General features: G+C 39.3%; 2 protein-coding genes across 7 annotated transcripts in view; one reads left to right on the top strand and one right to left on the bottom strand.

The window, feature by feature from the left end:
• The window catches only part of OSBPL11 (oxysterol binding protein like 11), a 60843-nt gene extending 49986 nt beyond the window's left edge, over positions 1 to 10857 (top strand). For all 6 annotated transcript variants that reach the window (XM_039323802.1, XM_039323801.1, XM_039323805.1 and 3 more), the window contains 4 exons: positions 996 to 1182; positions 4391 to 4573; positions 6771 to 6924; positions 9128 to 10857. In XM_039323802.1, the coding sequence (XP_039179736.1) occupies positions 996 to 1182; positions 4391 to 4573; positions 6771 to 6924; positions 9128 to 9205 (602 nt within the window). In that variant the 3' untranslated portion in view covers positions 9206 to 10857. The remainder of the gene's footprint in view (positions 1 to 995; positions 1183 to 4390; positions 4574 to 6770; positions 6925 to 9127) is intronic.
• LOC120299217 (TGF-beta receptor type-2-like) overlaps positions 10108 to 21169 on the bottom strand; it is a 65900-nt gene continuing 54838 nt past the window's right edge. Inside the window, exon 7 of the mRNA XM_039323808.1 lies at positions 10108 to 12856. Coding sequence (XP_039179742.1) covers positions 12647 to 12856 — 210 coding nt within the window. The 3' untranslated portion in view covers positions 10108 to 12646. The remainder of the gene's footprint in view (positions 12857 to 21169) is intronic.

The raw sequence follows: 21169 nt of genomic DNA, 5'->3' as shown, positions 1-21169 counted from the left end.
TATGTGGCAATATTTATCAGTTTTGGTTTTTGTTTTTAATTAGATTTTTTTTCATCCTGCCTTTATTATCACCTCAGAACAGCATGAATTTAGGGGAGTGGGAATATAGAAATCACTGCACAAAAAGCAAGATATTCCCTAGGTGTACTGGACTACAGAGCTAATAATGCTAACCTAGCAGAAACATTTGCCATAATGGCTAAGAGCAGACCTGGGCATTCTACGGCCCATGGACCACATCCGGCCTGTGATGGCCTATGGGCCACATCCGATCCTTTAGCTGTCCCTGTCTGACCCACAGCAGTGGCCACGGCAGCCCTATTGGTTTGGCCCTCCACAACAGTCCCAGTTTCCCATGCAGCCTCTTGGGAAAATTAATTGCCCACCCCTGGCTAAGAGGATTGTGGGGTTTGTTGTGCAACTCTCCTTGATGGCACCAGCCCCCACTTTGGGACTTTCAACCTTATTTCCCCAAACCCCAGAGGGGGCAGGCCTTCTGAAAGGCGGGTGAAAAGCTCCACTTTTTCTTGTGCATTTTAGTGATTAAATTGGGGGGGGGGGAAACCCTACCCCACAGGGGACTAAACTTTTTCGTATTTTTTTCTTAATCCCATGGAATCTATTCAAGTCCTCACAGAACCCTAAAGTTCTGTGGAATTCAGTTTGAAAACCCCGATTAAACCTGAACTGATTAATTTATTCCTGTTGGGTAAACTGCCCAGATCCTGTTTTCTCTCTTTACAACAAATATGTTTCCCCCAAGTCGAGTTCATTTAGTACTAAAAAAAAAAAAAGAAGATTATTTTTGTTTGCTATCATTTAAGTTACACTGTATTGCAAAACTGACTGGTAATATAGAATGAAAATGATACCAAAATGCAAGGTATGCATAGACATCCGGTGTAGACCTCTGCAAATCCTGTGATGTAAACCCAGAAGACCCGAGTTGTTTTTACTTAATGTGGATTTCATAGTTATTCTTTCCCCCCTTACAGGTACTTTGAGTCTTCTGGAACGTGGAGAGGAATACACATTCTCCTTGCCTTGTGCATATGCTCGATCAATTTTGACAGTCCCCTGGGTAGAACTGGGAGGGAAAGTCAGTGTTAATTGTGCAAAAACTGGATATTCTGCAAGTATTACGTTTCATACCAAGCCTTTCTATGGTGGCAAACTTCACCGGCAAGTATTTCTGTCCGGCGGGACTTTGTTTTGTTTTGTTTTAATTGTAATGCTATGCAATATTGTAAATTGATTGTGTGTGTTTCTGAAGCCCTCTTGAAGCAAGATATTAGAAATTAAAGTACTTATGTCTCAATTCATCTGTCTGTTTATGCTGGAGACTTGGAAAATGCATCGAAAGAAGTCAAATCATTTTTATAAAATTCTTTTAAATTTGATTCCAAAGTAACCTTTAATGGCGTTAGCAAAATTCTACAAATTTTGTCAGAATTATGTTCCAAGTAAAAACATCCAATAAATGCCTTTACTTAGCTTGACTCTAAGACTATAAGTGCCAAACAAAATGACTGGTTAGGTGTTTTCTTACCTTTTTCCCACTTTTTTTTTTTTTAAAAAAAGAGGAATAAGGGTTTCTTCAACCTTATTTGAAGAACCTTAATGTATCATCTGGTGGATGTTCATCCAAAAAATAATACAGGTATTCCTCGACTTACAACAATTCATTTAGTAACTGCTCGAAGTTACAACGGCACTGAAAAAAAGGGACCTCTGACCGTTTTTCACACTTACAACCATTGCAGGTGATCAAATTTCAGATCTTTGGCCACATATTTATGAGGGTTGCCGTGTCCCAGGATCACGTGACCAAACTTTGCAAACTTCTGACAAGCACGGTCAATGGGTAAACCGGGTTCACTTTATTAACGTTTACAACACTTTTATTAGCTTAACAGCTGCAGCAATTCATTTAACAACTGCGGCAAAAAAGGTTGTAAAAATGGGGCAAAACTCACTTAACAAATGTCTCATTTAGCAACAGAAATTTTGGGCTCAATTGTGGCCGTAAGTTGAGGACCACCTGTAACTGGTTTTAGTGGTTTTAAAAAACATTTGGAAATGATCTTCCCAGTCTTAACCTGAGAATACTACAGATATCCCAAGCTACATTCTGCAGTCTTCAGAACCTGACTTTCTGGCGGCCAATTCGCTACCAAGCCCGAGTCCAGGTTTCCTAAGACCAGGGGTAGGCAACCTTGGCTCTTTTATGACTCGTGGACTTCTACTCCCAGAATTCCTGAGCCAGCCATGCTGAGGGAAAAGGGAGAGGTTTCCAAGCTGAGCCATGCTGGCTCAGGAATTCTGGGAGTTGAAGTCCACGAGTCATAAAAGAGCCAAGGTTGCCTACCCCTGCCCAAGTCTTATTGTGACAGATCGGACCATTGCTGCACTTGTCAGAGGTTTACCTGCAATGAAAGGCAGGTCTTCTCGGTAGCGATGCTTGCACCTGGGAACGTTTCTCCCAGCCCCTGAAAACCGGGAAGGGTCTAGTGATGCACTTTGTCACGGGTGTCAAACTCAATCACATCTCGTGATGTATTGCGATGTTTTTTTTACCTTTGCGGAGCCAGGGTGGGCGTGGCCTGCACATGACCTATTCGGCCCGTGGGCCGCCAGTTTGACACCCCTGCACTTAGTCCTCACTTACTGACTGCCTCATTTAGTGACTGTTGGAAGTTAACGATGGTGTAAAAAATTAGCTTTGCAACCGGTCCTTATATTTACAACCATCTTAGCATCCCGTGGCATGGCCTTTTGTGTATTTCACAACAGATTCGTGACAAGCAGTGCTAACAGAGAAGGCGGAAGTAAATTCACAAATTACAGTCATGTGATGTTTCGCTTAGTGACCGAAGGAGAGGTGAAATTGTAAGCCTATTGTGATCACGTAATTTTCCACTTAGCAACTGAGGCAGTTAGCAACAGCATTGTCTGTCCCAGTTGTGGTCACTAAGCGTGAACTATTTATAAATCTTTTAGGCAGCCTTTGAAGACTCTTCTCTTTCCTGTATGAATACTGGATGTGCTTTTTAAACTTGTACTTTTCTTTCTTCCTTTGTGAATTTTGAATACTTTATAGTTTTTTCAGTTTAATACTCGTTGTTGCCATTGGATGGGAAGCAGTGTAGAATTAGATTAAATAAGAAATAAAACCAACTACTTGATCTGTTCATTCAAAAATCTAGAAAATGTTTATTATTGAGTTACGCAACTAAAATCACTATTCCAGTGACTGTGATTCTCCAGAAATCTGTCTTTCAGAAGGGGATTGGTGTCTGATGTTCTGGATGTAGTCTGGTCCTGAGTTATTCTACAGTGCTAGGATTACACTTTGGGAGAAAAACAGAACATTCTAGAGGATACTGGGATGGTCTATACCTAGAATAAGTTTATTGAAATTACACCTTTCGCGAGAAAGCAAAATATTATAGCATTGTTGCACAGCAGTATTTGGAAGTACCTGTATGTGTAGCTCATATTTTCCATAAGGCTTTGGCTAATTTTTTTCAGCTATTTTATCTGTCCTTAGATATCCAACAGAGTCGGTGAAAAAGTGTTCTTTAAATACTGCTGTAACAAGGAGTGGTATTTTTCAGAACTTTCTCAGGAATTTTATATTCACTGTACACTTCATAGGGAATATATTGCTAATGGCCGAAATTCTGCAACATGAATGGCTTCTTTGCTTAAATAAATGTTGTGATTTATTTCTGGCTGTGGTAGTATTATTTGTAATTGTTTCTACTAATTAATTGTATTATTTGAACGATATCGGTTTAAAACTTTTTGCAGAACAATATATAAAATGAATTTAATTGATTGATACTGTAGGTGGAAAAGCAAGGTAGATTTCCCTGATCAGTGTATCAGAAAAACCTGCAGCTTTTTATCCATTCCAAATTTACTGCCTATTAAATGTATATTGAGTATAATAGCTCTCCTAAAGAGGCATTCATAGTCCCAGCTAAACTCTATAGTATAAGCAAAAAATATTGTTTTAATGGTATATTAAATTGGGCAAAGAGATATTGTTATTTCATTCATTGTACTTTTAACATTACTTGATATACCACATGCTTTTTAGCAGTATATTTATTATACTGTATTGGGTGATTATTAATACTAAAAAACAATTTTATTCATTTCACATGAAGATTAATGAAGAGAATGTAAAAAGTGAACAGTTTTCATTAGCATTGAAAATGCAGGTTGTTTTTTTTTTTAAATAGGGATGTAAATAAGATTGCAGGCAGGCGACTATTTTTAACTGTTCCAAGTTCTGCATTACTTCTTGTTTCCATATTTGAGCAATATACTATTTTCATCTGATGGTTATCTTTTATCGCATCTTTTTTTCTGCTGCTTTCAGGGTCACGGGTGAGGTGAAGCAGAATGCTACTAACACAGTGGTTTGTAAAGTACAAGGTGAATGGAATAGTATCCTTGAGTTCACTTATAGTAACGGAGAAACTAAATGTATGGATTTGTCAAAGTTGTCTGTGACACGGAAAAGGGTGCGGCCCATAGAGAAGCAAGGGCCATTCGAATCCAGGTGAGGAAAAAATTGTATGTTTTCAAAATTCTCTCTTAATGGAATACAACCTCCAGATGCGTGCAGTATGTAGTTCAGACTAGTCCAGGGGTAGGCAACCTTGGCTCTTTTATGACTCGTGGACTTCAACTCCCAGAATTCCTGAGCCAGCATGGCTCAGCTTGGAAACCTCTCAGCATGGCTGGCTCAGGAATTCTGGGAGTTGAAGTCCACGAGTCATAAAAGAGCCAAGGTTGCCTACCCCTGGACTAGACGATTCCTCTCATTTTCAACTGAAGATCATTATTTGACAATCCAGCTTTTGTACATGTGTTTTGTATGTCTATTACAGCAGTCAAATTATGGCCCACAAGTAGCATGTGATCCTCCTCAGAACACATTTAATTTTAGGGTATTGGATCTGGGAGGAGGCATCGACCTTAGCTGTTTTTAAAGAATAAAACTGGAAGCAATATATTGTCGAGAGGCATTTCGTTTCCACTCATGAACGTAAAAAACTGAATCATACCTTCCAAATGGGCTGGAAAATTGGTTCTGTCCCCTTGCTGGGATGTTACTATTTTTCTGGTGATATCACCTTCCAGTGTCTTAATTGGTTGGAAGAGCAGGATGCAGCCCCTCACCAAGGAAAAGCTGTCTACCCCTGTCTTAGATTGTTCATCAGTGCAACTTGTTCATTCAATGCCACAGTTTTGTTTCCAGTTATATCTAACTTGAGTATAATGGCAATAATTTACTCATCTTTATCAAGTGTGCCCAGTTGTTAAATATTGAGTTTTCCAATCTTTTTTTTAAGGGAGATATATCATATAGGAAATGCAGGGATGTCTTAACTCTTTAAGTGGGCGATAGTTTCATTCTAGTACACATTGAAATATAACCAATAGTTGGGCATTTCCTTGTGTCTTTCAGTGTCCCTTTACATAAATCAGGGGGGAATCATCCATTCTTTTAATTGGAAAACTAACCACAGATGCAGATATCACATCTATGTGATATCCCCAGTTATACCAATCACTGTCTGAATGTGGTGGGATGGGGCTTTGTGGTGATCTTGAAATACAATGCTAAATTCCTCATTTTGGGTGGGGAGGACATTGCAGGAGAACACTGGAAGAAATTACAGATGGGCTGCTTGTTTAGTGCGACTGAGATTTCAGGTGTTAGTTGGACAGAATTTTAAAAGGTGACCTTCTAACCCAGTGTTTCTCAACCTTGGCAACTTTTAAGACATGTGATAGACTTTAACTCCTAGAATTCTCTAGCCAGTATGCCTTAAAGTTGAGAAACATTATTCTAATCCTTTGCCTTATCATGATTGTTTGAGCTGAAATAGGCCCGAGGGGGATATTTGTAAGATTAGGGCAGCGGTTCTCAACGTTTGTGTGACGGCGACCCCCGTCATACAAACGTTATGTGCATGCGCGGTGCGGCGCGCATGGAGGCGGTGCCCCCATGCACGGCCCCCCATGCGCAGCGCCCCCATGCGCGGCGGCGCCCCTGGAGGCGCGGTGCCGCCCCCGGAGGGGAGGAAATGGCGGATCGCCGCCTTTGGCGACCCCCGAAAAATGGTCGATCGACCCCAAATGGGGTCGCGACCCATAGGTTGAGAACCGCTGGATTAGGGGAATTGTTAGCAAAAAACAAAGGATGAAACAAGTATTCATTCTGGTTTAGGGACTCTATTTTTAGACAAGAAAGTGTTTGGATGAAGTAGGTGATAATACCAGTCTTCTCCCCCCCCCCATGGGATGATTATAAGTGAATTATGGGAATGAGACTGGTAAAGGGCTGAGGAAGATTTAAAGGGGTGATAGTGGGAAGGGAAGGGAACGTAACCCATAGTTTTAACCAAGGGATAAGAAAAACTGCTTTAGTTAGGGAGTGCACTTCCAGGACCCAGTTGAGGGGCAAAGCAGATCTGGGCAGTTGTTGGAAAGAAGCACTTATTTTCAGCCTACCAATCATGCAATATCTGAGAACTGACATGGTTTGTTATGGGGTTTTTGTTCAAATAAATTCACGAGCCCAGCACCTGAAGGACAGCAAGGGCAGGTTCCTGGAGTATTCAATAAATAGTAGTCTTTCTGCCCTCATGCTACCTTTTTACATCTATTGTGGTTATACTCCTGGTCATGCCTTTAATAAAGGTTGCAGCAGCCTCAGCTTGAATTCCCTTCCTCCCTGTCAAATTCAGGAAACTCTGGCAACACGTGACAGAGTCCTTGAGGCAAGGGGACATTGAAAAGGCCACAGAGCATAAGAAAGTCCTTGAAGAACAACAGAGAAATGAGGAGAGGCTCCGGATGGAGACAGGCACCCCATGGCAGACAAAATATTTCGTTCAGGATGTAAGTAATGAAACTTAAACAGAAGAGCAGAAAGGTGAGCCTTCAAACCCCAAATATAGGACCATGGCTGCGTGCTTGGCTTTGAAACACCGTTGAGGCCTCAACTGCTGGCTCCTCTGTGTGAGTTTCAAGGCCTGCAGCAGATATGAGGGTATCTTTCCAGGAGGGCATTTTCTCACGCCTGTTTTTGTTTCTTGGCATTGCACAGTCTATATCTAAACGGAAGGAACAGTGCAAGATAAGTTCTTCCTTCCATAGATACAAGATGGAAACCCCTCAGCTAGTGCCTGGCGGGCTTCTCCAGATATTTCAGGTCCCCTTACTCTCTCTCTCTCTCTCTCTCTCTCTCTCTCTCTCTCTCTCTCTCTCTCTCTCTCTCTCTCTCTCTCTCTCTCTCTCTCTCTCTCTCTCTGCTTTGGACATCTTTGCAAGTGCAAAGGAAGCTGAGAAGAGATACAATGGCACTGAGAGGGTTGCAAGTGCTGCTCTCTTTTGTTCTGCTTCTAATTCCTCCTCCCTCCCCAATATATCTCTCCTAGCCCCAATACAGATTCACACTTTTTCTGTCTGTTTTACAAGTTTCGAAATGGTCACTTTGGCTCGGCATCTTTGTAGAATCATAGAGTTGAAAGGAAGGGGCAGTTCCAGCAACAATCCTCTGTCCGGTGCAGGGACCCGTTTTTAAGGCTTGTGCTTGAGCGATGGTTGGGCACATACTTCAGAGGGAAGCTTATAGTACAGTGTTTCTCAACCTTGACAATTTTAAGGCATGTGGACTTCAACTCCCAGAATTCCACAGCCAGCAATGCTGGCTGTGGAATTCTGGGAGTTGAAGTCCACATGCCTTAAAATTGTCAAGGTTGAGAAACACTGTTATAGTAAATGCTTCTTCCTTTGCTTTTCTGGCTCCTGCTGAGCTGAAATCTGCCTTGTTGTAATTTAAGACTATTACCCCACTCTAGACATTAGAGAAGGGGCCCTGGTTTTCCTCCCAAGCAATAGCTCTTCGGGTGGTGAAATGTGACCACCTCATCTGCCCCTTTTACCAAGGCTTATCATGCCCATTTTTCTTAGACTCTGGTAAGGTCCAGTCTTCACACACCCGGTCATTCTCGTAGTAGCCCTTCCCTGCATTTTTCCTGTTGTGGTTCTAGAACTGGGCATAGTATCTGGGGATGAGGTTTAAGCAGTGCAGAATGCAGAATAAGTGATAAGCATTCAGAGGGGAGGTTTTGGTCAGTCTGGCTCGTTTACTTCAGCATTGGTTCTGTAGGCATTCAAACTGATTATACGTCTCAGGGAAAAGGATAAAATAAGTATATATTGCCTAGATAAGGTGAGGAAGTTAAAAGCCAAGTTGCTCAATTTCATCTACTTTCTGTGTGCATACAGCATGAACTACTTAAAATACATCCCAGTTACTGACATAATTCTTTGTCAGATATTAAATTAACAAAAATGTTCTTGCCCTCTATCTTTATTGTAAAACTGCTGTCTGATCTTGGATTGTAAATATACTTGATCCGTCTACTTTCTTTCACATTTATTCCTTGGATTGCTGATGGAGATTGGCAGGAGCTAAGATGAGCTCATGGCTAGAATGGGATTTAACAAGGCAGCTAGGCTGATTTATAACACAAGTCCAGATCATTAACCACAAGTGTAATGTACTAGGAAAATGTCTCAAAACTGGCACCAGACTATAGATTGTGCTTTTAAGGTACAGATAACCCATTATCTCCTTTAGGTAGAATGCAACCCATAGTTTTCCCATGTGAGAATGGGTCACAGTGTTCTGGGCTTGCATAACTGCTGTTTTTCTATGTACTTTCAAATCCACCAGAGGGCACTCTTCCCTTTTAAGTTTTAAACTATTCACAATGGCCTACAACAGTGGTCTCCAGTCTTGGCAACTTTACGACTTCTGGACTTCAACTCCCAGCATTGCTGGCTGAGGAATTCTGGGAGTTGAAGTCCACAAGTCGTAAAGTTGCCAAGGTTGGAGACCCCTGGCCTACAATGTCCAAGCTTGGTCCGCTGTGACTTTCAGCTACAGTGAGTGGGAATAATCAAATTATAGTTTGGGATCTTATGAGTTAGTGATACACAAAGCTACAGACTATTTGATGTTTAGGGCAATGTGTGTTTGCTGTTGGGCTAATGTGGAAACCATTCAAACCTTCAGTCTGTTCTCTCTTTGCAGGGAGATGGCTGGGTTTATTATAACCCTCTCTGGAAAAAGATGCCTGCAGTACAAAATCATGAAGTGGACACTAACTAGATGCATTTCTTCATAATAATAATTCTTCTCTTTTGTCTAATCTGTACAACTTCCAAAATGCTGTACCTTGACTATGAGTCCTTTTGGATTTTTATACAATTGCACAAAAATTAAATAAGCAGAAAAAAGAATAAAACTTCTAGGGCACTTTAAAGTTGTAGAAAATCAAAAGGTAGGTGAAAGGACATTTCCGGCTATGTTTCTACTCCCTCATTTAAAAACCCTACAACCTTATTTGGCACACAACATTTTATTTGGACATTGTCTTTTTAAGCACACTCTGCAAAAGCTGCCTAAGATTTCTTTTTTGAATAAAACAAAACAAACCAACTTAGCTGCAGAGGCATTGAGAATTGGCTAGGCTACTTTGCTCCAATGGATATACATCCGGAATAAAACCCAAACAGTGTTTTTAAAATCGGGGGTTCAGTTTGCACCCATTTCTGAACTACTTTAGTGCTCCTGTAAAGAGAAGCCACCTTTTTGCTGCTTCGAATTACCTTTGCTGAAAATCATGAAGAGGAGAACTTTTCATAGATCTAACCTTGGAATCAGTGTTATGAGATGCCTGGATGAGAACTTGATACTACTTTTTTAAAGCTGTTTCTTGGAGGCAGTGCGTGCATAGTTGTGGAATAATGGGGGATTCATGTAAGCTACAACATATTTAAAACATTGTAGTGTAGATTAGAATTGATTAAGGGGTGTTTTTTTCCTCCTGTCTGTAAAAAAAAAAAAGACGTGGAAGAGAAAGATGGGGCAGAGGGTAAAATTCAGACCAATTTCCATTATTTTTCCAGCCTCATTTCTTTAGTGAGGTGTTTGTAATTGTTTCACACTGTAAATACCATGAAAATATTTAGTCTCCTCATAAAAGAAGATTGAGACTTGAATTATGCAACTTTTTTTTTTTAAATAAAAGGTTACTTCCTTTATCTCTCTGCCCCCCTCTCTCTCCTTGCATCTGCAAAACAGAGTTAATGTTCTGAGCTGTCCGGGCGAGTAATTTCATTTCTCTGTTCAAAGTCAAGCATTTGTATGTGCCCATCAAGTAGAAGGACTGTACCTTTAATTTTTCTATAGTACCTGAAAAGGCTTGCTTTTTTTGCTATGGGGGTGCATACAAAACCAAATGCAATCTGATACCAGGAACCCATGGTCAGGTAAATGTACCCCTTGTCTTTTATATTACCAATATTTTATTGAAGTCCAAGAATTGCTGGCAATTAAGAATAGTACTGATTTATGGCTTTCATTCTTATTACTATGAGCTACCTTAATTTTTCTAAGAGTTGTGCCTTATTCTATTTCTTATGATGTAGTCTTCCAATCAGTGTATATACCATAGTCAACAAAAAACAGCCCCTCCCTTCCATCATGAAAATGTATGTGTATGTGTGTTTGTCAAGTGTTTTTATTTTTCTTCCATACACAGGGACATATTAGTATATTTAACTACCCACGTGTGGTTTAATAACCACACTTACGTTTCACAAAGGCTAAAAAGAACTCAGAGGAATGAGCTGCATATAGGTTGATATTCCCTTGTATTTCTTTTTCTTTTTATTGTGAAATGCATTGAAACCTTACTGTGAGTTGTGTATGATACCATGTGTGATTAATGGGGAGGGACGGAAATAAAATGATCAAAAGGAAATTTTGTTTTCTCTGTTTTAATAATAACGAAGTAATCGGCGCTGATTGTACTTGGCGCTGTAGAGGGTGGATGCTAAGTTTCCAATGCTTTTAATTGCTGATAGTATCTCTCTTCTTCCTCCCTTATAAAACTCACATGTCAGATTATGGTGATTCTAGGTAATTGAACGATATACTATAAGCAAGCGCTCAGCTTTCAGGATCTTCAGGGTTCTGCTGAGTAACAATGGAATAGGTCAGGGGTAGGCCACCTTGGCTCTTTTATGACTCATGGACTTCAACTCCCAGAATTCCTGAGCCAGCCATGCTGAGGGAAAAGGGAGAGGTTTCCAAGCTGAGCCATGGTGGCTCAGGAATTCTGGGATTGAAGTCCACGAGTCATAAAAGAGCCAAGGTTGCCTAGCCCTGGAATAGGTGAACTTTCAATGAGAGGGGCCAATCAAAGGGAAAAATGGGTCAGACCGTTTATGATTTTAAACAGATTTGTCCTAAATAAGTTTCACCAGTTTCAATAGAACTTCATTTCAGTTACCATAAGCATCGCAGTCACATATATGTAAATAACTGAAACTTGTGCACGTAGAGAGTTTTATGATGGGATCCAATTGTAATTCAAGCTTTGTATCAGGACTGGTCCAAAAATGCCCTGAATTCACAAGGAGAACTAAGGAACTTGGATGAGAAGAATGTTTGTGCTGAAAAGTCCTAACTCCGATTTAGAGGTCCACAGGCTTGAAATTGATTATCTGTTTATGCTCCTTAGATACAGAGGGGGAAAAAAAAGAATTAAAGAACAAGTGATTCACATTTTCTTCAGTTAAAATATGGATTCTGGCTGTGATGGAGAAAAGATGGTTTCTAAGTAAAATTCACAATAAGTTACTTCAGGATTAAGCTAGCAGATTTAGATTTTGGATTCATATTAGTTAACAGTTTCTTTAAATGATGTAACAATGTTTCACAGCAAAGTTGCTGGGTTAACACGGGTGTCAAAGTCAGATCATGTCATGTGACATCTCAATGTATTTGTCTTTGCGGAGCCAGGGTGGGCGTGGCCTGCGTGTGACGCATCCGGCCCGCGGGCTGCCAGTTTGACACCCCTGAGTTAACACATTCCAATAAGTGATTTTTAAACCACTCCTTAACCCATTATGCTATGGTTCCCATATATGTAAGTCATAAATCATGGCTTATAAGCTGTGATGGCTGTTTTTACATGTCATATTTAAACCAGAGGCAAGCTGTAATCTGGCTTTGTGCATTAACTGAATCTATTAGAAATATTTAAAAAATCTGTGATAAGAATTTGGTTTTTAAAAAGTAAGAAACTTCAGCTTTTACTTGGTTAACATCTTTAAAAAAGTATTCTTTAGAAAGACGATAGACTGGGTCAGTATTTAGACCATCTTAAAGGATGAATATTTAAGAAGAAAAATGTTTTAAATGCAAAAACAAATGCCTTGTGTATTAATGTATCTGCCTTAGCATGAGTGGTCTTTATTCACACATCAGGGTTTACCAGTGCAGTAGTCCACATAGTACCACTTTCCATCCTGCTGATGTGAAATCAGCAGAGTGACTCAGTCTTGGACTCATGTTGCATTTCACTGTACATTTTAAAAAAATATTAAATGATTAAATATTTTGTGCTGAATGAAACCTTAATATAATCTAATATAAATGGGTCTTACATATATTTTATCTGTCCAGGAGACTAAATAATGGGGCATATATTTCTTGGAAGACATGCCCTATTGGTAGTTCTGTCCTGCTTTTATTTCTCAGTCATTGGATGTTCCTGTCATTATTTTGGTTCTCGTCTCTTGAACAACCCATTTTGTTCGCTTCGTTGTCGATGCTGTTGTTGTTGAGAATGTCGTCACAATCTGTTTGCTCCATCAAGTTGAATCGCTCTGCAACACAGTGGGCTGTAAGTCTAGCTTCAGGGTCATGATCCCAGCATTCTGTGATGGTGTCACACAGAAAATGCATTCCCTGAAACGAACAAGAAGAAAACTATTATGTGACTTCTGTGTTAAAGTAGATCATACTTTAAATGCATAAAAGTAAGATTCCTAGACCTAATTCTTTTACTGGAAATTTCATGCAAGTAAATTTGCAATATTTAGAAATTCTAATTTCATAACGGTAATTTGGTGGATAGGATTTACTCAGATGCACCGTAAATATGGTGGGATGAGGGTTCAGTGCAAATGCAGTAGCATCTATGCTTAATTGTTGCAAAGAGACAGCTTGTCTCTTGTCAACCTTTCTCCAGTCCCTTCCTAGTGTAAATTTCCATTTGATAAAACTATAACACTCAACCATTCTGCAATCTTAGTTCCACAGTTAAAGCTACAATTTGGTTGAAAGTGTCATATTTTCTTGAAGAGGCAGCTGCTTGAATTCAAGAATATTCCCTCTCATCCACTCCAAAATCAAAATCCAAAAACAAACCTTTCAGTGCCTACCATCGTACCTTGACAATGATAGATCCTCATTATCTCCATCTTATCCCCAACTTCCTGCTAAGGTGTCCTAAAATGGTCTTCACTTATTCTAGGTTGGAAATGATGATTTTTTTCTCCCAATGCAAAATTTCCCATATAAATAATCTAGGGCAGGGCTTTTCAACCTTTTCACCCAATGTACCACTTTTAGGAAATGGCAATATCCAAGTACCACCAATCGCCTAGCAAGATGTCAAAAACTTGATGACAAAAAAAAAAAGGGAAAAAGTGATAAACTACAGGTAATCCTCGACTTACAACAGTTCGCTTAATGACTGTTCGAAGTTACAATGGCACTGAAAAAAGTGCCCCCCAAGACACAGCCAAGCAAGACTCCTGCCTGCCCACCCGGCAGCGCTCTTCCTCCTGTCCGAGGTTTTCATTATTGTGAGCATTTCTGTTGAGGATTGGCAGCAGGGTGGGGTGGGGGGGTGTTTGGTTTTTATTCCCCCCGTCTGCTGGGTGGTTGCAGTAGGTTTTGGTCACTTCACATGACCCTGGGACACTATGACCGTCATAAATAAGAATCAGTTGCCAAGTGTCTGTAAATCACAAGACCCTGGAGATGCTGCAACATTCCAGCTGATTGGCGCTTCTTCTGGGCTCAGCAGAAGTGCCAGGATCAGTGCTGCTTTCCAGCTGATTGGTGCTTCTTTAGAGCTCAGCAGAAGTACCAGGATCTGCGCTGAGCTCCAGCTGGATCCTGGCATTGATCCTGGTGCTTCCACTGAGCCCTGACAGCCCTGCAGCTCCAGGCATCTCTCGCTCAGGCTTGTGCGGTGCTGCCACCGGTTCAGCTCATTCCCCTCCCCCGCTACCACTCTTCTAGGATAGTCGCGTACTACCTGCCAGGTGCCAATGTACCACATGATACCTGTACCACTGGTTGAAAAGCCCTGATCTAGGGTGCTTCATTGATAGGTTTGGAGAGGACACCTCCGGGACCATGATCCGCACAGGTCCAACTCAACTCATATTTTTCAGGGCAGGTTCTTTGGTTCGTGGGTGCTGCAGGAGTCAAGGCTATGTGGAAAGCACATGTAAGTGGCTGTCTGAATGCAGACGGCAGAAGAAATGACCACGAAGGATACAAGAAATAGCCCCTATCAAGGCAACTGTCAGATACATGGAACTTGAGTCCAGGTCAAGAAAATAATTTGAAAAGAAAATAATATATCACTCAAAGATAAAGGCTGGGGGGCAGCACATTCAGACTTGCAAGATTTTGTTCTTGTAATTGCTACAATAAAAGTAGTGCTGACTTATTCAGCATCTATTTTTTAGCCTGGTCTACTTTGTAAAGCTAACGTTGACCTGGAGCCCCAGCTGAAATCAGTCTTCAAAATTCTTCACCATCTATCTTAAGCACACTTGCATGTGTGTTGTACGTGTATGCATGTGGATAGATTCAAAAGCCACGCTTCAGTGAAGAAGCAAGGCAGAGTATAAAAACATATTAAGCAAATGATAACTGATTATTTGGTGCCTTTGAGTCTATGTGGATTCCAAGTGACTGCCTGAACTAGTCCCTGCAGTTTTCTTGCCAACATTTTATACTTAAAGTAGGACTAGAACTCAAAGTCTCCAAGTTTATAACCTGCTACCCTAATCATTGCATAAAATAAGCTGCCTTTTAAAAGCCTTATGTGCATATATGTGAATATATCAACTGTTCTCCCTCTAGCACACAAATAGGCTTTCAGATACTCTGCTTCCTCATCCTACTAGTAATAGAAAGCATGAAAATGGAAAAGGGTGGCTGTACTGAAAAGGGAAGAAAAATGTAGAAGCAAAACTGGACAGAGATGAAATAAGGGACACTTCTGTATTAGCAAAAATTTAAAATTCAGCAGACAAATAGCTCTTTTGAAGCAGAAAGGCTAATCTCTAAAGGCATCCAAGCATTAATTCATAGGTACCTGGGAGTGTCCTTTGTTTTTCAAATCTTCGGCTGCCTGAAGGGACTTTACTATAGTCCCTATTGAAAAAAAAAGTGATGGGAAGAGATGATAGTTTTGAAAGAACAAAAAAATTAAAAACAAAATAACTAGCTGTACCCCCACCGAATTCTGCAATCTAGCTTTAAAATGTGAGTCTTGGTACTGACAGTTAATTTTAGGACAGAATTTTTGCAAAAAATTCTAGCCAACATGACAAAATGATACGGATTACTTTATTTCTGCAGTTACATATAAGAATCAGAGAATGGTAGCAAAACTGTCTCTTAATCCGTTATTGTAAGCAAGGAGAGTTTTACGTTCTTTCTTCCTTTTCAAACTGCACTTCTTTATTTTGCTTGCTGAACGCATGCTCAAACTATCTTAAATTTCTGCCAAAGTCAACTGCATATTCTACCTTCCCACTGTGATGTCCAGCACAACTTATCCACATCCTGCTATCAGGACAGACACGGAGTGTTTTTCCCACTCGGATTATACCCAAGTTTAACATGGTAGATACAGAATGCATTCAGAAAGTATTCAGACCCCCTCCACTTTTGCCAATTTGTTATGTATTATGTGATTCTACAGTTGTTGAAATACAATTTTTTTCCCTTCATTAATCTACACTCAGTACCCTATAATGACAAATTGAAAACAGAAGTTTAGAAATGTCTGTAAATTGGAGCTTCCGGTGGGAGGCGACGGCGATGGCGGCTAGCTTTTAGCCGTCCAGCTGGGGAAGTGTCAGAGCCGCGGAGCGCAGCGCGCATCAGCTGGCCCGCGGCTCGGAAATCCCTTCCCGGGCAAAGGGAAGGGATAGAGAACGCAAGAGTAGAGGTAGAACCCCTGAACCCCCTCTGGATTTATTTCTAGAGGGGGTGAAAGGAGTGTTCCCTCGGAGCTCTTGCTGATCTCCGCCTCCCAGCTGTTTTTGCTTCCTTGGAAGCAAAAGAAACCGCCGCTTCTATCTCCGTGTTTACAGCATTTTGGTGAGTAATTTTTAAACGGACGGAGCAGTTTAAAGGACTTTTTCTTATATTTTAGGTGTTTATTTTTTTATCTTTTGATTTTTACTATTTTTCCTCCTTTTCTTTGTTATACTAGTGAAAGGACTTAAGATGGCGTTTTGAAAGTGTCGGAGTTTTTTTTTCCTTTCTCTTTTGTTTTACTTTCCCTTTTTAAGGATTGTTTTTTGCTTTTGCTTTTGCTTTTGGCTTAGAATTTTTTTTTTGAATTGTTTGCTCTTTTATTACTTATTCTTGGGATTTATTCTGGACTTTTAATGATTATAGTTTGTCTCTTTTTAAAAATTCTTTTTTTCTTTTTTTCCTCCTCCCTTTTTGGCTGGAGGGGAAAGGGAAGTGACAATTGTGCTTTTTAAAATGGCTTCAAAGAGGCAGCAGCCTTCCTCAGTACCTAAGGTTATTTCTTCTCCTATAACTTCCACTGCACAGCTACAACAACAATCTAAACATGCACCACCGGCTCAGCCACCACCCTCCCCTCCTCTACCTGGACTTTCAGTGCAAGAGGTTAGAGGCATAATGGGAGAGATTGTAGTTCAAATGAGAGAGGAAATGACTCAATTTGTTTCACAGATTAAATCAGAAATTAAATCTGATCTCAAAGAAGAGATAACGGGGATAAAGTCTAAATTGCAAGAAAATAATAATGAATTACGACAAGATATACTGGCAGCTGTTTCAGGTTTGGCTACTGTGGTGGTTAAGCTCGATGCAAGGCTTGAGGAAGTGGAAGACAAAGTTGACTCTTTAGATGACAAAATTCAAGACGTGGAAAGGAAGGTGGACTCCTCACAAGAAGATATTTTGATGTTTCAGTACAGACAAATGGAGTATGCTCTGAGGATTAGAGGCCTCAAGGAAGATATGAATCAAGATTTGATGGAGGTGGTTCTTAGTGATCTGGCGCTGGCTTTGGATATGGATAAAGGAGAATTACAGAGAGAAGTAGAAAAAATTTATAGACTCAACTCCTGGATTGCTAAGCAGAAGAATTTGCCCAGAGATGTGGTGATTTACTTTACAAAGAAGTCCCTGCGGAATGAGATTATACAAGCTTTTTACAACAAAAGATTTCAGATTGCCGCCCAAGATGTCATCATTCTAAAGGAAATCCCATCTAAAATTTTAAGAAGTAGGAAAGACTTTGCTTTTTTAACCAATGAGCTTAAAGCTAGATCGATGCCATTCAGATGGGAAATTCCGATGGGTATCGTTTTGAGCCATGCTGGGACACGTTACAGATTGAACACAGTTGACAAAGCTAGAGATTTCTATACTTCGGTCCTGAGTGCAGGCTCAACTTCATCTGGTCGGAAATCTTTGAGTGCTAAGGAACCTGAGCAGCAATCTGAGGCACTAGATTTGGTTTCCGCAGGGATGATAGAAGTGGCAAAGCAACGCCAAATGGAGGCTAAAGAGCAGAGGATGACTCGTGCAGCTTATAAGCGTAAAGAGAAAGAGCAACGTAAAAAAGAGCCCAAAGAGAATTCTCCTGGAAGTGCATCACCGCCGGTGGGAGGAGCAAGACCCAAGAGTTATGCAACACACGCAGCTCTGTCAGAGTTTGATGGTGTCTTCTCCAGGCTGCGTGCCAAGGGAGATGGCAAAGTTTTTGACCTGGAATGTTAATGGATTGAATTCTCCTCAGAAACGGAAAAAAATCTTTTATTATTTGAAACAACATACCAATGATGTTATTTGTTTACAGGAAACTCATATTCTACTTAAAGATCAGAAATATTTAGTTAATGCTCGTTTGGGATCTCATTTTATATCTCCTGCACCTGGGAAGAAAGGGGGAGTTGTTATATATGTCAAACAAAACCTGCCAGCTTGTCTGGTAGAATCAGATCCCCAGGGGAGATATGTGATGATTGAACTTGGTATTTATGGTAAGAAAGTACTTATAGTTGGACTTTATGCTCCAAATCAACAACAGGAACAATTTTATAAACAGTTACACCAAAAAATAACTTTGCTTGATTATAGATCAGTGGTATTAATGGGTGATTGGAATGGTGTCTTAGATACACAAAGGGATAAGAAAGGTTCCTCTCCTTTTCTTAAACAAGCAAGGCTACCTAAAGCCTTTTTTGATATGAAAGAAGACTGGGAATTAAGGGACTATTGGCGGGAACGTAATCAAGAGGAGAGAGACTTTACTTTTTTTTCTGACAGACACCAATCTTTTTCAAGAATTGACTTTTTCTTGATTACCACGGATTTGTATAATAAAGTAAAGAATGTAAAGATTTTTCCTAGATCACTGACGGATCATAGTCCAGTTTGGATGGAGTTGATTCAAGAGAAAGAGGAAAGAAGATCCTGGAGAGTTAATGAAAATTTGTTTAGACAAGAGAAGAATGTTCAAAAACTAAAGGAGTGTTTAAAGGACTATTTTGCTTTGAATATGTACAAGGGGACTTCAATGTCAATGGTATGGGATGCAGGTAAAGCATTTATGCGCGGTGTTTTGATAAAAATGAATAATTTTTATAAGCGAAATCAGATTCAGAAACGTAGAGAACTTGAAGATGAAATTAAACTAAAAGAAAGGGCTTTGATTCTAAATCCTTCTGATGAAAGTACTAAAGAATCTGTAAAGTTATTAAGGTCACAATTTAATATGTTGATAGCAGATCAAGCTGCAACCAATTTATTATTTATGAAACAAAATACATTTTGTAATGCTAATAAGCCGGGGAGATGGTTGGCTTATCAATTAAGAAAGAAACAGAGACTGAGAATAATAGAGAAAATAAATTATAAGGGTAAACTAGTTTCTCAGAAGGAATTAATTAAAAAATCTTTTTTGGATTATTATCAAAACCTATACAAATCTACTAATGTACAACTGTTAGATATAAATAAATATTTAGCTGAGGCAAGTTTTCCTAAACTGACTGAGGATCAGAAATATGAAATTAATGGTTTAATTACTAAGGAGGAAATCGCCTCAGCAATTCAACAATTGAAATTAGGGAAAGCACCGGGTACGGATGGGTTAACAGCTGTTTATTATAAAGCTTTAATGGAGGAGATGATTCAACCATTAAATGATCTTTTTAATGGTATCTTACAGGGTTTAGAGATTCCTCCTTCATGGCGTAGTGCTTTTATATCATTGATTCCAAAGGAGGATCAAGATCTTACTTTACCAAAAAACTATAGGCCTATATCTCTTTTAAACGTGGATTATAAGATATTTGTAAAAATTTTGGTAAATAGGCTTATGAGGGTGGTGCATCATCTTGTGCATAAAGATCAATCAGGGTTTATAACAGGAAGGTATATGAAAAACAATGTTAGACAAATTATTAATTTATTAGAATACTTAGATAAGAACAACCAAGTTCCTGCAGGGCTCATATTTTTAGATGCTGAAAAAGCATTTGACCAACTGAATTGGCATTTTATGCTAAGAGTAATGGAAGAAATGAATTTTGGTGAAAACATATTACAAGCCCTTAAGGTAATATATCAAAAACAAACAGCACAACTTATTGTTAATGGAGGTTTGTCGGAGGTTTTCACAATAGAGAAAGGTACTAGACAGGGGTGTCCTTTATCGCCATTGTTGTTTGTTTTAACATTGGAAATATTATTGATTAAAATTCGAGAGTCTCAGGAAATTAAAGGAATATATGTTAATAAAAAAGAATATAAGTTGAGAGCTTTTGCGGATGACTTGGTTGTTACTTTGTCGCAACCTGATTATTCTGTAGTAAACTTATTACAGTTGATTCACCATTATGGTTTGGTCTCGGGTTTTAAGATTAATGTAAATAAGACTAAAATTTTACCTAAAAATTTGTCGAGTCAGGAGAAGCAGATTTTGGTTAACTCGACGGGTTTTGAGATTGTTAATAAGGTAAAATATTTGGGGGTGATGCTGTCTGTTTCTAATGCAAAACTATTTAAAAATAATTATGAAAGGTTGTGGGTCGGGGTACAGAAAGACTTGAAGAATTGGGAAAAGCTGCAATTATCCCTCATGGGAAGAATTGCAGTGATAAAAATGAATATTCTACCCAAGTTTCTTTTTTTGTTTCAAATGTTACCAATTTTGAAAAATGAGATTAATTTAAATGAGTGGCAGAAGGGTCTCAATAAATTTATTTGGGCAGGGAAAAAACCAAGGGTTAAGTTCAAAATTATGCAAGACTTCCGTGAGAGGGGTGGACTCAAGGTACCAAATTTGAAATTATATTATGATGCGGTGGTTTTAACATTAATTAGTGACTGGGTAAATTTGACAAATTCTGAGATACTTTATCTAGAGGGATGGGATTTACTTTATGGGTGGCATGCCTATTTAATATTTAATAAAAAAATAGATTGGGCTTTTAAATCTCATATTTTAAGAATTTCTTTACTTAGGATTTGGAGAAAATATTATAAAAGTGATTTTAAAGTACCATTATGGGCTATACCTTGGCATGCGATAGAAGGAATAAAAAGAGGGGTTAAAATGGATATGGTGTCTTATAGACAGTTACTTAAATGGGATGGACAAAACTGGCAATTAAAATCACGGGAAGAATTAGCACAAGAAAATTTTACTTATTCTTGGTTCCAATATAGGCAACTACTAGATAGATGGAAGATGGATTGTAAGGTGGGTTTTCTTAGAGAAGATGAAAATCTTATTAAGCAACTGAAGGATCAAAGACAAACCCACATTAAGAGAATTTATGGGGTTTTAGTTGAATTGGACTCAGAAACGGAACTAATTAAAGATTGTATGATTAGATGGGCGCAGAACTTTGGTGAGCCAGTTTCATTGGACACCTGGGAAACTATTTGGGTGAGAAATGTCAAATTTACTCA

This window comes from Crotalus tigris, unplaced genomic scaffold (assembly GCF_016545835.1).
Source record: "Crotalus tigris isolate CLP2741 ecotype Arizona unplaced genomic scaffold, ASM1654583v1 scf7180000024282.1769268, whole genome shotgun sequence".
NCBI lineage: Eukaryota > Metazoa > Chordata > Lepidosauria > Squamata > Viperidae > Crotalus > Crotalus tigris.
Note: the sequence above shows the minus strand (reverse complement) of the source record. Positions and strands in the feature narration are given on the sequence as shown.